This window comes from Pararge aegeria, chromosome 26 (genome assembly GCF_905163445.1).
Source record: "Pararge aegeria chromosome 26, ilParAegt1.1, whole genome shotgun sequence".
NCBI classification, from domain to species: domain Eukaryota; kingdom Metazoa; phylum Arthropoda; class Insecta; order Lepidoptera; family Nymphalidae; genus Pararge; species Pararge aegeria.
In genome coordinates this window covers 6,692,695-6,710,457 of record NC_053205.1, presented here as the reverse complement: position 1 = coordinate 6,710,457, position 17,763 = coordinate 6,692,695, and the positions used below count along the sequence as shown (strand labels likewise).

Here is a 17,763-nt window from a genome sequence, read left to right as displayed (position 1 = left end):
TAAATACCTCTTTTAAATTTTTTCTCGACTATTCCGAAATGAAATTTACAAAATAATTAACACTTAATAGCAATGAGGATATAAACACAATGTTTTAACTTTTGCTCAACGAGTATACTCTTTGTCTACGTTACTGTAAGCACTACGTTGCACACGTACGATTTCACTCACAAAAATTTCAATGTATCTAGCAGAGACAATCTAGATTATTACCAGGCTGGGTTATGACATTAAATTACTAGGCATCATAAAAATTAAAGAGAACAAGAATACACAGAAACAATTGGAGTTCTGTGATTCCTTTTTTGATTTTGGCAAACAGCGCATAGAAACTTCTTTATCCAACCTAAAATCAATCGAAATTTCCAATCTTAATTCGCGTGCTGACCTTAATCGTAGTGTTTTTCAAAGATTTGTTGATATTGTTTATCTCATTTAGCACAACAAGAATGGTGACTTAGAGATCATGACGAGTTAAATTTGTCCTTTAGGTGACTGGGCTTGCTCAAATTAAAAACGTTTCCCTTGTAACTTAAATAGGAAAAAAACAGATAAAATAGTATATATATTTCTGTCTCATTCTCTCGCCGGCTGAATCCTACACATTTTTGCATTTGTGTCTCTTTTACCTTTCGTTTTTTCCGTTGCATCCGGTTTGTAATCATAACGATTCTAAATCCTTCTCCCAAGTGGAGGGTTTGTCCTTAATCACCACTTTGGGCAGACGGTTACACCGAAACCGGAGCATCCTCAGGAGCTGTTGACTACAATGAATAATAGTTAACATCACATGCAAAATCCCCGAGTATATTATTTTCCGGGGATATAATTGTCTCCTGCCGATGCTACGGGGATGGTGACAACCGTATTCTGGTCTGCCGTCACCTCACGGTCTAACATATTTGTTTCCGATTTCTTTGCAGGTTACATGCGCGCGTTCCACATGGAACAGCACGGGCTCCCAGCGCCCACCTGCGGCTCGTGCGGCAAGAAGTTCGCGTACCCCCACCAGGTGCTGCGCCACCAGAAGATCTACCACATGGGTGAGAAGAATTTCCCCTGCAACACTTGCCACCTCAAATTCGCCTCTAATCACGCTCTTAAATACCACGAGAGGACGCATTCGTCTCACAAACCGTTCGGCTGCGAGTACTGTAAGAAGTGCTTCAGGTGGAAGAAGAGTCTGAAAACCCATGTCATGATACATCTGGGCGTTAAGAACCACCAGTGCAGTATTTGCAAGGCTGCGTTCGTACAGCAGAGCAGTCTAAAGTATCACATTACCAAGAAACATCCCGGTGAACATTGAACTTCTGGTGACCTTGACTCTCGCCTACAAGTATCGCCACATCGCCATCTAGTCCCAAAGTAAGCGTAGCTAGTGTTATGGGCACTAAGATAACTGATGAATAATTTATATGAATAATATACATATATAAGTATTTACTTATAGTCAGTGGCGTGCATAGAGGGTACGCACAGGGTGTGCAGATTATTTAAAATGAAGAAAAACTACAGTACAAGTTATAAAAAACTTAAGAATGGGCGTTGTAAGAGTTACAAATACTTAAGAGTAGGCTTTCTATGACTCTTACTGGGTATTTTCTACATTTTATGACACTAAGTTTTAGATTTGTTTTGGTTTTATTTTTGTACATAGGTTATTTTACGTTATTTTTTTTTTAATTGTATGAATAAAATGTTTATGTTTAAATATTAAATTAAAAAGCATCTCTATGTATATTCGTTTTATTTCATACCTACCATTATAAATAAACATAAAAAGAGACGGGAAATCGCGATTAAATATAATTAAGTGTCGTGTAGTGGCAGCAGATCAAGAAGTCAAAGGCAAATATTTCGTTATTCAAATAGCCACTTTTGATGTGTACATAACATGTAAAATATAACATAGAAGTGAGGTGATGGGGATAACTACACTCGTCAACTTAAAACTAAAGCTACAAGGGTCCCAAACGCGCCCTGGTCTAAGAAGAAGTCCACAACAAACTAAGCCGGTTGTTTTTTTTTTGCTATCACCATCTCACATTGTCACTTAAAACTATTAAAGGGGCAACCTGGTTAGAGCAATAATAAATAAAATAAATAAAATAATAAAATAGTTCATTTTTCCAAATTTTTACAGTTTTATCAAGATTGCACGTTTGGAACCTTCCTTTAGATGCAGCCGTACAACACCTGTATCAGAAGACTCCGCTCTTCCATAACAATATCCGTTATATGAGTAATAGAAATAAGTTTCATTTAAATAATAATATAACACTATAAATTTAGCAATAATTTACACCCAATTTAGCAATTTTTATCGTTGACGTAGTCCTTAATACTATAATAGGACCTTTCTATAAGCTTACGTTTAACAGAAACTTTGAACTATTTCAGAGACATCTCCAAGATATCAACTGGTAGTTTATTGTAAAATTGTATACAATTATTCCTAATCCTTCCTTCCTATCCTTTAAATGAGAAGATACATCTATCACCGCTTCTGTTCCCGCGGATGTCGTACGAGGCGATTTAGAGAATACCTACTTTAGGGGGGGAATGCGTTGTGAGTTATGATCTTCCGATGATGTTTAGGTTTGCTTTAAATGTTAAACACACTTGTAGTTCAGAATCACTTTACTACGATATTTACAATATTAGAGTCGATAATAAACACAATAACATTCGTTTTACATTGAGCGACACGACTGGTGGTCGAATCCAATAGCGAACTGCCGGCCGGCGGTTAGTGTACCGACTACCCAGGGCTCTGAAGAAAATGCCGCCCTATGACTTAAATTTTATTTTAATACTTTCAATATCTTATTTTTTAAGAATTAGAATAACTAATTGATTGCAGGAAATTTATTCTGTATTTGTAATGGAGGTAGTAGGTAGTATTTATAATATAATTAGGCCGTAATTCATGACGTTGTTCTACTAATAAACCATTCTGCGATAGTCCGTCGTTTTATTAAGTACATTAAACAATCGATAATATCGGAAAAAATAGATATCACAATCGATATAACAATCGATTACTAAATCGATATCGTAATCGATATTGTAATCGATATCACAATCGATATTCGAATCGATATCCATATCGATATCGTAATCGATTAGTCAATCGATATTCTAGTCGATATCACAATCGATATCGTAATCGATAACAATATCGATACCAAAATAAATATCTTAATCGATATAGTAATCGAAATAAAAATCGATATCAAAATCGATATCTTAATCGATATCTTAATCGATATCGTAATCGATATTCTAATCGACATAACAATTGATAACTATATCGATATCATGATCCATAATTGTAATCGATAAGTAAAAATAATCTCTCAATAAGTTCAAAGTTTATATAAAACGTAAGCTTACAGAAAAATCCTATTATAACATTAAGGATTATTTAAACGATAAAAAAGCTTGGGTGTGTATTGCTCTAGCTTCATAGCTTAATTTAATTTTACTGGAAGACGGTGATAACAAAAAAATAAATTTACCTGGCTAAGTTTGTTGTGGGCTCTTCTTAGACCAGGGCGCGTTTGGAACCATCGTAGCTTTAGATTTAAGTTGGCGAACGAAGTTGTCACCATCCCGTTACAATTATGTAAACAAATATGTATGAACGCTTCATAAGTGCCTACATGAATAAAGAAATTTTGAATTTGAATTTGAATTTATAATCGATGTCGTCATCGATCCATTATTCGATCACTATATCGACATCAAAATCGATATCAAAATCGATGTCTTAATCGATATTATAATCGATATAACAATCGATATCGGAACCGATAACTATATCGATATCATGATCCATAATTGTAATCGATATCACAATCGACATTCTAATCGAAATTACAATCGATATCGTAATCGATCACTAAATCGGTATCAATATCGACATCCTAATCGATGAGACTATCGATATAACAATCGATATCGTAATCAATAACTACGAGTATATCGATATCATGATCCATAATTGTAATCGATATCACAATCGATATTCTAATCGAAATTACAATCGATATCGTAATCCATCACTAAATCGGTAACCATATCGACATAGTAATCGATGAGACAATCGATATCGTAATCGATAACAATATAGATATCAATAGCGATATTGTAATCGATATCAAATCGATATTCTAATTGATACGACAATCGTTTTCTTAATCGATATTCTAATCGATATTACAATATCGGTATCCATATCGACATCGTAATCGATCACTAAATCGGTATCCATATCGACATCCTAATCGATGAGACTATCGATATAACAATCGATATCGTAATCAATAACTACGAGTATATCGATATCATGATCCATAATTGTAATCGATATCACAATCGATATTCTAATCGATATAACAATCGATATCGTAATCGATAACTATATCGATATCAAAATCGATATCTTAATCGATGAGACAATCGATATCGTAATCGATAACAATATAGATATCAATAGTGATATTGTAATCGATATCACAATCGATATTCTAATCGATATAACAATCGATATCGTAATCAACATTCTAATTGATACGACAATCGATATCTTAATCGATATTCTAATCGATATTACAATATCGGTATCCATATCGACATCGTAATCGATCACTAAATCGGTATCCATATCGACATCCTAATCGATGAGACTATCGATATAACAATCGATATCGTAATCAATAACTACGAGTATATCGATATCATGATCCATAATTGTAATCGATATCACAATCGATATTCTAATCGAAATTACAATCGATATCGTAATCCATCACTAACTCGGTAACCATATCGACATAGTAATCGATGAGACAATCGATATCGAAATCGATAACAATATAAATATCAATAGCGATATTGGAATCGATATCACAATCGATATTCTAATCGAAATTACAATCGATATCGTAATCCATCACTAACTCGGTAACCATATCGACATAGTAATCGATGAGACAATCGATATCGAAATCGATAACAATATAGATATCAATAGCGATATTGTAATCGATATCACAATCGATATTCTAATCGATATAACAATCGATATCGTAATCGATAACTATATTGATAACAAAATCGATATCTTAATCGATATTGTAATCGATATCACAGTCGATATTCTAATCGACATAACAATCGATAACTATATCGATATCGAAATCGATATCAAAATCGATATCACAATCAACATTCTAATTGATACGACAATCGATATCTTAATCGATATTCTAATCGATATTACAATCGACATCGTAATCGATCACTAAATCGGTATCCATATCGACATCCTAATCGATATAACAATCGATATCGTAATCAATAACTATATCGATATAAAAATCGATATCGTAATCAATAACTATATCGATATCAAAATCGATATGTCAATCGATATTATAATCGATATCGTAAACGATAACTATATCGATATCATAATCGATATCACAAATGATATCGTAATCAATAACTACGAGTATATCGATATCATGATCCATAATTGTAATCGATATCACAATCGATATTCTAATCGAAATTACAATCGATATCGTAATCCATCACTAAATCGGTAACCATATCGACATAGTAATCGATGAGACAATCGATATCGTAATCGATAACAATATAGATATCAATAGCGATATCGTAATCAATAACTATATCGATATCAAAATCGATATGTCAATCGATATTATAATCGATATCGTAAACGATAACTATATCGATATCATAATCGATATCACAATCGATATCGTAATCGATATCCATATCGACATCGCAATCGATTAGACAATCGATATCGTAATCGATAACTATATCGATATCAAAATTGATATCTTAATCAATAACTATATCGATATCAAAATCGATATGTCAATCGATATTATAATCGATATCGTAAACGATAACTATATCGATATCATAATCGATATCACAATCGATATCTTAATCAATAACTATATCGATATCAAAATCGATATGTCAATCGATATTATAATCGATATCGTAAACGATAACTATATCGATATCATAATCGATATCACAATCGATATCGTAATCGATATCCATATCGACATCGCATTCGATTAGACAATCGATATTCTAATCGATATAACAATCGATATCGGAACCGGTAACTATATCGATATCATGATCCGTAATTGTAATCGATCACTAAATCGGTATCCATATCGACATCGTAATCGATCACTAAATCGGTATCCATATCGACATCCTAATCGATATTGTTATCGATATCTTAATCGATATTATAATTTGATATTGATCAATATCGATTTTGTTATCGATATAGTTATCGATTACGATATCGATTGTGATATCGATTGTAATATCGATTGAGATATCGATTTTTATATCGATTTCGTGCTCGATCACGATATCGATTTTTATATCGATTACAATATCGATTAAGATATTGATTTGATATCAAATAATATATCGATTCATATATCGATTAGAATATCGATTTTGATATCGATAGTTAAATCGATTGTCTAATCGATCACGATGTCGATATGGATATCGATTACGATATCGATTGTGATATCGATTCAGTGATCGATCACGATATCGATTTTATTACCGATTAGAATATCGATTACGATATCGTATCGATATTCTAATCGACATAACAATCGATATTCTAATTGACATAACAATAGATATCGTAATCGATATAAAAATAGATATCCGAATCGAAATTCTAATCGGTAATAAAATCGATATCGTGATCGATCACTAAATCGATATCACAATCGATATCGTAATCGATATCCATATCGACATCGTGATCGAATTGATAATCTTTTGTTTGATTGGTACATTTAAATTGATATGTTTGTTTATCTGTATTCATGTAAGGTAATGTTATTAGATTGTTTTGGAGCCTTTTCCTTATTTATATGTAATTACTAGCGTACCCAGCCAGCTTAGCCGGGCTAGATTTTGCTTTATTTTATTTAAACAATAAACTTACATCATTAAATTTTTAATTTAAGCCTCATAATATATTAAATCATTTATTTCTCTCCGTATTCATTCTCTTCTTTTCTCTTCTCGAGCGGGTGAAAATCATTATCTACACCCATGTACACCCAACAATAGAATATCATCATAGTAAATAAAAGCTGTATTTGACAATTTGACAGTTCAAAAATAGGAGTGCTACGATCGTCACCAAACTTTACAGGATTACACGCCAGGTCAATCCGGAGATTTCCTGAAAGTTTCATTGAAATCGGTCCAGCCGTTTCGGATCCTATACGGAACATACCCGCATACTTTATCTTTTTTTTATATATAGATTATATTATTAAAAGCATTACAAATTTGTTTCCTAAAATAATGACCGTTTATTACATTTTTATTAAAAACAAAATATAATTAAAAAAAATATATATTTAAGAATTTATTTGAAATTGCTACAGCTCAATTAGGTGTGTAGTACATACATTCCATCATATAACGCGGCGATGCGTCGCCCCGGCCGGTATCTCCACGCCAAAAATAAGGTCTGGCCAATAGATGTTTCACATCTAAAAAACTTAAAAAGAGCCGTTGCTGATTTTCTTGCTTGCGACTCTTCTCAGTTGAATATCCACTTCGAACCGATAGAAAAAAAATTAAACCAAAAGAGCCTTTATGGTATTTGTTTCAAAAACAAAATTGTGTGTAAGTTTTCAGCATCCAGCACCATGTTGTATCATAAGGTACCCTGCCCTAAACAACATTACCATGCTTCGAACGCACATGGCTGAGTAAACTGCATTTTTGGACAAACGCCTGGCCACAATGCTCGCATCGAAATCTACGATCATTCGCGTGTATCCTCATATGTTCCCTTAGAGTATTCTTCCTAGCATACGCCTTCAAACATATGTCACATTTGAATTGCCTTAATCCAGAATGCTTTGCCATATGATGCTTCAGTCTCGAGGCACTGAAAAACAGCATTTCGCACTCCTGACATTTGTGCTTTCTTTCCAGCAAATGGTCTTTCTTTATATGAATCGTCAACATTCTCTGATCTTTAAACGATCTGCCGCAAGCGTTACATTTCTGAGTGGTTTCCGGCGCCCCATGGACTTTCACCATATGATTGACTTTTTGCCAGTAATCCAGAAATCTCTCTTTGCAAATCAAACATTTATTCCTCTTTATGAAACCTAAATGCACTCCTTTCTGATGATAGCGTAACTTTTCTTTAGATCCGAACACTTTGTCGCAATCTTTGCATTTAAATTCTGCGGATTTATGTCTCCTTACATGGCGTGCGTATAGACGATCTGTTACGAATCCCCTACCACAGACAGGGCATATGTAGTTGCTGAAATGTACGTTCATATGCTCAAGCAAATGTTTGAAATTCTGAAACTCCTTGCAACATTCGGCGCATACCAATTTTTCCGTATCAAATTTAAAAGGTACTATTGCACTTTTCAAATCTTCATAAACTTCTTTATTATGTTCAGTTTGAATATGATCAACGAGTTCTTGCAGTTTATTCAAGCTTCTATTACAGATTGTGCATTTCAAATCTGTTATGTCTAATTTAACGAAATACTCGAACAGTCTACCGTTTATAGCTTTGAGTAAATCTTTTATTTTGTGTTCGTGCAAAAAGTGCTCCTTAAGTCTCTGTGGTTCGGTAAATTGTGATGCGCAGAATTGGCAGCCGTAACCCAGAGCGTCTTTGTTTCTTATTGGATTTGAGTTTGAATAAAGAAGTATAGTTTTAAGGTTATGCTGATTCTTTTTTGATTCTGATTGGTTATTTTGGAGTGGTCGTCTGTTCCTCTCTGGCAATGAACTTACCTCACTCGCGGCAATGGATCGCGTCCCTAGAAATAAATAAGTAAGAATTTAAGTTTCATCAATATAATGTAAGGTTTATTTATAAACATTTTTTTAAAACCTAAATGCACTCAATTGAAGTGAAAAAAAAAATAACCGGACACTTTTTCTGCAAGTTCTTAGTTGTAATGCATTTATACAAGGCATATTATTGATCGAAGAGTTTTTTGAGACAATAATTGGTTGCACACCAACAAAAACATGCATTATAATTTCTATACGATTGTAAAATTGTTATTCAATTTGAATTGCAGTTGTACCAAAAATCAATTACTTTATTATGGCTAAAGAGCGTCTTTGCCAGGCATCTAAAATGCAGAGTATTAAGCAAATTGGTGTACATTACATAGAATTAAAAACATACAGAATCCACATTCAGCCATTACTGCATGTAATGCAAAGTGAGAAAAAATAGTGAAAACGTTTTGCGCACGTGTAACTTCAAACCAAAGGAACGTTGCTAGCTCACAAACTTTTTTTCATTTTTCCCATTTTATGATTTATTCATAAATAATTACATTCAACTGCTAAATGCAGTGACCTATCCCCTGTAATATGTAGTGAACTTATAGCCTGTTCGAGAAACACTTCTAAAGCGGAGTCGTTCTTGATGCTTCGATATTAGTCGTGTACAAAAAAAAAATCATAATCCATTCACAATCCATTGCCACTGCAGTTTCGCGACTCGCTGAGCTATGTCGGTAACTCTAGTTCTCCTACGGATCTCCTCATTTCTGATTTGATCAAGTAGAGATACTCCTAGCATAGCTCTCTCCATCGCCAGCTGAGTGACTCTGAGCCTTCTTATGAGGCCCGTAGTTAGCGACAACGTCTCAGATCCGTAAGTTATCACTGGCAACACGCACTGTTCGGAGACTTTAGTCTTCAGGCACTGAGGTATTTTGGACGATAAGATGTCACGAAGTTTCCCGAATGCTGCCCATCCGAGTTGGATTCGGCGGTTCACTTCTTTCTCGAAATTGGACCTACCTAACAGAGTTACCTTACATGAATACAGATAATTAAACAAACATATCAATTTAAATGTACAATTCAAACAAATGATTATTTTCAAAACATGCATCTCGTATCCTCCGAAAACCCTGTAACTCGATACCCATATCGTGGAGTTGCATAACAGGTAAGAAATTAATTAATTAATTGTTCCGCCATCTTTGGGAGTCCATATTGAATTTAGAATGATGCCACTTAGCTATTATGCAGTGCCAAACAAAACACACGTGAATGCAAAATTTTAACTTCATCAATCAGGGATGAAATTCAAGTTAACCAAAGACTTTTCTTACAAAGAGTGTTATTGTTACTGCAAACTTTTTATTAGCTTCACCTGTATGTTTGTAACAGACTCTTTTGGACTTGATTTTGACCCTCTTCGAACGGTCTGATTTCGTTCAAATTTTTTTTTAAATACTTTAAATACTGGACTAGATTTTATAATTCAAAATTCAAAATTCATTTATTTCAAGTAGGCCTAATATAAGCACTTTTGAAACGTCAAGTCTGTCTGTTTGTAGTGACTCTACCACCGGTTCGAGAAGAAGCCGGCAAGAAACTCAGCAGTTGCTCTTTTCCAACATCAACAATTTACATTTTGCATTTTAACATTCATTTTTCTATCTTGTGAGAGCTGAAAGCGGAGCCGGATGCTTCCAAGCAACCTTGTCATTAATACACAGATATAAATAAATAAATAAATAAATATACTACGACAATACACACGATTCCCGGCATGTAGAATTAGGAAATTTGTAATTTCTGAATTTTCTCTGGCATGCATAACTAGCATGGACAGGGGAAAGGTTAGAAATGTATCTTCTCCCACAGCTTTTTTTAAATAAATAAATAAATATTTATTTATTTATTTATTTATTAGCTTTTCAAGGGAAACAAACAGTATAATTATACATAAAAGTAATGCCGTATTTTTGTATCACATAGACCAAAGAAGTTTCCACAACTTGGTTATACATATAACACGATAACATTAACCACAATTGTTTAGGAGTAAGTACCTAGCAAGCAATTATTATACAAAAAAAAGAAAAAATAATAATAATGTAAGTAAAACAAAAGTGAAAAACAAAAACTATAAAGCTATAGTACTTATTTTGTCAAAATAAATTTTCTAAACGTGCCAATTTTGACATGAAAAATGTCCGTCTCACAATATTTGTTGTTAAAATAAATAAATAATTAAATATACTACAACAATACACACACCGCCATCTAGCCCCAAAGTAAGCGTAGCTTGTGTTATGGGTGCTAAGATGACTAATGGATATTTTTTAAATGAATAATATACATAAATACTGATAAAATACATATAAACACCCAGACACTGAAAAACATTCCTGTTCATCACACATTTTCCAGTTGTGGGAATCGAACCCACGGCATTTGACTCAGAAAGCAGGGTTGCTGCCCACTGCGCCAATCGGCCGTCGGCTTTATCAACTCTCAGAGCGCACAAGTGAAAAAAATATCCAAATAATATATGTGATAATAAACGGGTGTAAACTTCTCCTATTCTGTGTTCCCGTGCTTTAGCAGGTGGACACAGTGGCGTGCACTGGGTTTCTTACAAGTGTGCGTACAGCGGGAAAATGGCATAAAACGCCTAAAATCCTCCTAACGTATATAAATTTTAGGGTAGACAGTGCTTTTCCGCATGTATGAAGTGCACGCCACTGGATGGACACGTTAATTATATCTCTTGTCAGGCGATATAATCGGGGGATATAATTTTTATCTCCTGGTTTAACTACTGGCGATTTAGCGTTCCGGTACGATTTCACGTAGTAACCGGTTAGGAGTTTGGGATTAATACTGCCATACTCCCTAACAGATTAGCCCGCTACCATCTTAGACTGCATCATCACTTACCACCAGGTGAGATTGCAGTCTAGCACTACTTAATTCTAACCGCCATCTGAACATTTTTGATTGGGTTTATTATTAATTTCAGGCGTTAGGCCACCCACACACAGTCAATATTATTACCAATATTAATGTTGACAATATTTTACCAATACTTTAATTATGTAATTCACACACAATGGAAACAGGCAAAATAATTGGTGTAGCAAGATCTATTGTTTCTCCAATACACACAAAATGAAAACAAACCATATTGTTGGTTTAGCAAGCAAGCAACCTTTGCTATCTAGGGTAGTCTATAGTCACCATATTATAACTCATAATAGGTCACAATACAGCAATATTTGTGGAACAATGATCAAGTCATTAATCTATAGGAGGTTGTTAATTCAATAAGTTTGAACGATGCCAATAAAACACACTTTTTATTCTTCGTAACAATTTGCCATATGCAAAATATTGTCGATAACATTGTCGTGTGTGCGGGCAGCCTTAGACTGCATCACTTACCACCGTGTGAGATAGCCGTCAAGGCTACAACTAGTAGGATAAATAAGAAAAAAGCATTCAGCTGAATAAATAGTTTAATTGATGAATCAATAAAAAATAAGTTATTTTATTCTAATAACCATTCACTAAAAGAAAAAGAACGGTGGATTCTACGTCGTAAAGAAACATGCTCCTAATTCCGATCCTAACCTAATACCACAAGCATGTGTGGTGTAAGGTTAGGATCGGAATATGCAGTGCTCTGAAAAAAACGATCGCATATATCATGTTTTCTCTTCCAAATAAGTCACAATAACACATTTTATGTACAAACAAATAAAAAGGTTCGATCGTTTTTAAGGCATTATTGAAATTTAAAAAAAAACATAAAAATGTATGTAGATACATAATGGAAATACAAAATATAAAGTATAGTTCTTTTTTTAATCTATCGTTCTTATATTGTATATTAATTTGTATATTATTATTTTATGCGTTTTTAAAAGGGCCTAAATATAAAGTTGCCTGAAACAATAAATATTAATAATTATAAAAAAATTATCATGAAGCAATCCTTAATAATCACGCGAGCGTTAACTCGCCATCAAACTGTGTAAGCATTCTGGAGAGAAATAAGTTTATGTAACATTTGTGAATCTTTTTTTTAAATAAAATTAAAAAAAACATTGCATAAAAAATGAAGATAAACCTTACCCTTTACAGTTAGTATAATTGTGTGTCAAAAATTGAGGTGGTAATGAGAAATTTATATTACGGGACGCGTAGTCATCTCATTGTATCAAATCACGAGTACTGACAGTGGAATCTTTACGAAATTGCACAAAAAACATTGTAGCGCCACTATTCCGTTCTTTTTCATTTAGTTACAGGTTTTACATAAGCTTACATACCTATCTTAGTGTACAATGACAAATTCGATTACTAGAGATATATGGTAGTTTCTACAGCTGTGATTATATAACCCTCATTTTATCTTAAATAGTACGGCGCCATTTGGAACGGCATCCGCATAAAAAGCTACAGATAAAAGCAAAGCGAATGACGATTACGCGGTGACAACCACTGGATACGATAATAAGTTAAAAATAAAGCCAATAACACACCTAGGCACAAAAAAGATTTCCTGGAAAGCCTTTGCCCGAATCTGGGATGATCTTAATTTTATAATATTACGAATAATAATAATAAGTAGAAATAAGTTGAGAAATAAAAAAAAAAAGGTAAATAATAAGTAGATAAAAAATTACCTATTTATAAATAGGATAACCACTACTAAATAAAATAAAAAATGCCAATAACTCTGCTTAAAGCTAAGATGGCAAGAGCGTAAAATCAATAGGTACTAGGAAAGCATAGGTTTTAGGAACTAAATCTAGGTTAGGAAGGAAATTCCTTGATTCCCGTACTCCTGACAACCTGGGTACTCGAAGAAGACTCACACCCTACATCTATATATAATGGTATGAAAGTCAATACGCCAAGAAGAGTTAAAGAAAAGTTTACAGAGAAGCAGATAGATTCGAAGCCAAGCAAGTCTGTAACGCTTTGCGCCGCGCGACGTAGTTTTTTCTGCTGGGCTAAAGACCTTTTCCAAGGTATTTGCCCATAATCACCACGCTTTGCAGACAGATTGGTGATCGCAGTAGATTCTAGCAGAAACATGTGGCTGCCCAGTCCCCATTGTACTCCCTAAGTCGCCGTACCTTGTACAACAACCGCAGAAAGCGTAGGGCTGGTGACAACTCTATGCTGATCTGAACGTGAAGAAACGAGGAATGACTCGATAAATAAAAACGGCCAAGCCGTGGCTTGTCTTTTAAACTTACGTAAACCACTGGCTTCGTATAAACCGTGCTGAAGTATTTGGCAAAGAGGCGATATCTTGATGACCGTACTCCCGATCAGCCTGACTGCACGAAGAAGACACACAAACTTACGCACACATGCTCACAACCTAAATGCTTATACCATGCTGTATTTGAATATGATTCCTTAAACTGCATTTCTGCACGAAGCTCTGCCCACAATAATCGCAAACGAACCTACGATCATTCTCGTGAATTTTCATATGTTCGACAAGAGTATCCTTTCTTCGGTACGACTTCAAACAAACGTCACATTGGTACTCTCTTACTCCAGTATGCTTCGTCATATGCATCTTCAGCTTAGCTGAATCGACAAAAGACAATTCGCACAGATTGCATTTAAAATTTCGCACTAAATGGTGATCGTGTTTTATATGAACCGTCAACCGCTTTTGGTATTTATAAACTCTATCGCATAAATGGCATTTCAATTTCAGTTCCGGCGCTCCATGGGCTTTGACCATGTGACGAAGCTTGTGCGAGTGATATGCAAACCTTTCGTTGCAAATGTTGCACTTATTTCTTTTATTCTTTCCTAAATGCACTGTTCTTAGATGATTTCCCAACTTTTCTTTATCGCCAAACACTTTGTCGCAAATTTCACATTTCAGTTCCTTGGCCATATGTCTTCTTGCGTGTCGCGTGAACAGACGGCTTGTTATGAATCCTTTTCCGCACACAGAGCATTCGTAGTTTTTGAAATGTACCTGCATATGTTCAAGTAAAAGCTTGAAATTCGTGAACTCCTTGCAACATTCCACGCATAAAAATTTATCCGTATCAAATTTAAAAGGTACGATCTTTGTTTTGTAATTATTATATACTTCAACATTGTGCTCAGCTTTGATATGATCTATAAAGTGTTCCAGTTTACTAACATTCAGGTCGCAATGAGTACATTTCAAATCAGTTATGTCTAGTTTCATTGTGTTTTCAAAAGACTTTTTATTTAAAAACTTTATTATTTCTGATACTTTATGTTTTTTTAAGCAATGTTTTTTGAGGATACTCGCTTCTGAAAATTGTTTTGTGCAGAATTCGCATCCGTATCCGCGGTCATCTTTGTTTCTTATCAGATTTGAATTCGAATACGATAATATTTTTATGAGATTGTGATTGTCCTTCTTATTTACTGGTAATTTTTGACATAGTTCTGTATCTATTTGTTTTTTTTTCTTTCTGGGAGCACGTAAACCGTAATGTACATTTTTCACATGAGCTCGTAACGTTCCTTTGGTTCTAAGAACTTTGTCGCAAATATAACACGTTAATTGGTTTGTTTTATGCCTTCTAACATGTTGTGCATGCAGACGTCCTGTTACGAATCCTTTGCCACACACTTCGCATATACAGTTGTCGTAATGCTGATTCATATGTTCCACTAAATTTTTGAATTTGGGAAACTCCTTAGAGCATAAGACGCATAGTAATTTATCAGTATCAAATCTAAAAGGTACGATTCCACTATTAAAATCTCTATAAAATTCAATATTATGATCAGCTTTTATATGCTCAACAAAGTCTTCCAGTTCATTAAGATTGGTATCACAAAGTGTACATTGTAAATCAGTAATGTCTACTTTAATCATGGCATCAAATAATTTGGCATTTATATGTTCAACTACATCTAAAACGAAGTGCTCTTTTAAAAAATGATCTTTAAGATTCTTCGGAGTCGGATACTGTTTTGTGCAAAACTGGCAGCTGTACCCAAGGTCATCTTTGTTTCTTATTAGATTTGAATTCGAATAAAGTAATATTATTGTGATATTGTGAAGGTCCTTTTTGTTTTCTGATAGGTTCTGTCGTAGTTTTTTTTCCTTCCGTGGCATTGGTCTAAAGAATTTTGTTTTATTAGACATCCCACCAAAACCATGTACTCTACCTAAATGAACACGTAACTTATCTTTTGTTGTAAATGCTTTTTGACAAACATCACATTTAAAATCTTGGGGATCATGACTTTTAAGATGTTGCATAAACATGCGGTCGCTCACGAATCCTCTCCCACATACAGCGCATACGCAATTGTTAAAATGTGTTTGCATATGGTGCACTAATATGTTGAAATTCCGTACTTCCTTACAACATTCGACACACACAAATTTATCTGTATCAAATTTAAAAGGTGCGATTACAGTTTTGAAATTTTTGTGAACTTCAATATGATGATCAGCATTAATATGATCAAGAAAGTCTTCGAGTTTATCAAGACTTTGGTTACAAAGTGTACATTTTAAATCAGTTATGTCTACTTTAATCATAAGATTAAATAGTGTTGTATATCTTGCAAGTTTTATTATATCTAAGATTTTGTGTTCTAGTAAAAAATGTTCCTTAAGATGTTTCGCTTCCGGAAAATATTTCGTGCAAAACTGGCAGCTGTAACCGATGCCATCTTTGTATTTTATTATACTTGAATTCGAATAAAGTAAAATCATTTTAAGATTATGGTGGTTCTTCTTCTTGTTTTCTAATATCGTTTCTTTTATGTTTTTATCCATATCGGAACTCATTTTTGTCTTAGAGAGGTCCGTTTCGCTGTTTTCCAGAGTTTCTGCTTGTATTTCTCCAGCCATATCTGAGCTTACTTGTTGCTCATGGTAAATATTATTCTCGTTTTCCAATATTTCTTCTTGTATTTCTCCATCCATATCTAAGCTTACTTGTTGCTCATGATAAATATTATTCTCGTTTTCCAATATTTCTTCTTGTATTTCTCCAGCCATATCTGAGCTTACTCGTTGCTCATGGTAAATATTATTCTCGTTTTCCAACATTTCTTCCTGCATTTCTTCATCTATATCTGAGCTAACTTGTTGCTCGTGGTAAATATTAGTCTCGTTTTCCAATATTTCTTCTTGTATTTCTCCATCCATATCTGAGCTGTCGTCTTCCAATATTTTTTCTTGTATCTGCTCATCTTCATCTTGCATAGAGCTAACGTTTTTCTTCTTAGAAGATCGCGTAGCTAAAATGAAAATAAATTGAAATTATAATTGAATTTAAACACTAACCAAGGTCTCAATTATAAATAGAATTGAATTTAAGCGTTAATCAATGTCTAAATTGTTTTTCTGTCTGATAGGACGTTTCTACCGTTGCTAGTTACCACCCTTCCGACAAAGACGTGCAGCTAAGCGTCTGCGCGTTCCGGTAAATGTAGCGTAGAAACCGATTAGGGGTATGGTTTTAATGTATCTGCCACCCCCTAACAGGTTAGCCCGTTACCATCTTAGGCTGCATTCTCACTAAGTTGAGATTGCAGTCAGGGGCGAACTTGTAGTGGAATAAAAAAAAAATTGATCCAATTGCCGAAATTAGTATATGCCTTTTATATCAGTCTAATAGCGACTGCAGCGCCTTTTAGTAGGCAAAATTTCAGTTTCAATTTGATTTTCGTTACGAAAGCCGTAGCTTAGTGGAAAACCGCCCAAAATTTCGGTTCGGTTCGGCTTTCGCTTCGGTTGTAAAATTCATAAAATTCACACGATAGTGTTTTATTTCACACCAAATGCTAACCCCTGCAATGCGGTGATAACCCACCACGCAGCTGTTATGAACTTTTTGA

At 34.2% G+C, this 17,763-nt stretch overlaps 3 protein-coding genes across 3 annotated transcripts in view; 1 reads left to right on the top strand and 2 right to left on the bottom strand.

Annotated features, from left to right (window-relative positions):
- LOC120635493 (zinc finger and SCAN domain-containing protein 31-like) overlaps positions 1 to 1,411 on the top strand; it is a 117,004-nt gene extending 115,593 nt beyond the window's left edge. Inside the window, exon 7 of the mRNA XM_039906531.1 lies at positions 924 to 1,411. Within this exon, the coding sequence (XP_039762465.1) occupies positions 924 to 1,309 (386 nt within the window). The 3' untranslated portion in view covers positions 1,310 to 1,411. The remainder of the gene's footprint in view (positions 1 to 923) is intronic.
- A 6,374-nt stretch (positions 1,412 to 7,785) lies between these two features.
- LOC120635154 (zinc finger protein 260-like) lies at positions 7,786 to 9,302 on the bottom strand. The gene is made up of 2 exons (XM_039906087.1): positions 9,284 to 9,302; positions 7,786 to 8,906 (listed from the first exon to the last, which is right to left on the bottom strand). The coding sequence occupies exons 1-2, from the start codon at positions 9,300 to 9,302 to the stop codon at positions 7,786 to 7,788; spliced, it is 1,140 nt and encodes a 379-aa protein (XP_039762021.1).
- Positions 9,303 to 13,604: 4,302 nt separating this feature from the next.
- LOC120635131 (zinc finger protein 91-like) overlaps positions 13,605 to 17,763 on the bottom strand; it is a 101,020-nt gene continuing 96,861 nt past the window's right edge. Inside the window, exon 6 of the mRNA XM_039906059.1 lies at positions 13,605 to 17,163. Coding sequence (XP_039761993.1) covers positions 14,282 to 17,163 — 2,882 coding nt within the window. The 3' untranslated portion in view covers positions 13,605 to 14,281. The remainder of the gene's footprint in view (positions 17,164 to 17,763) is intronic.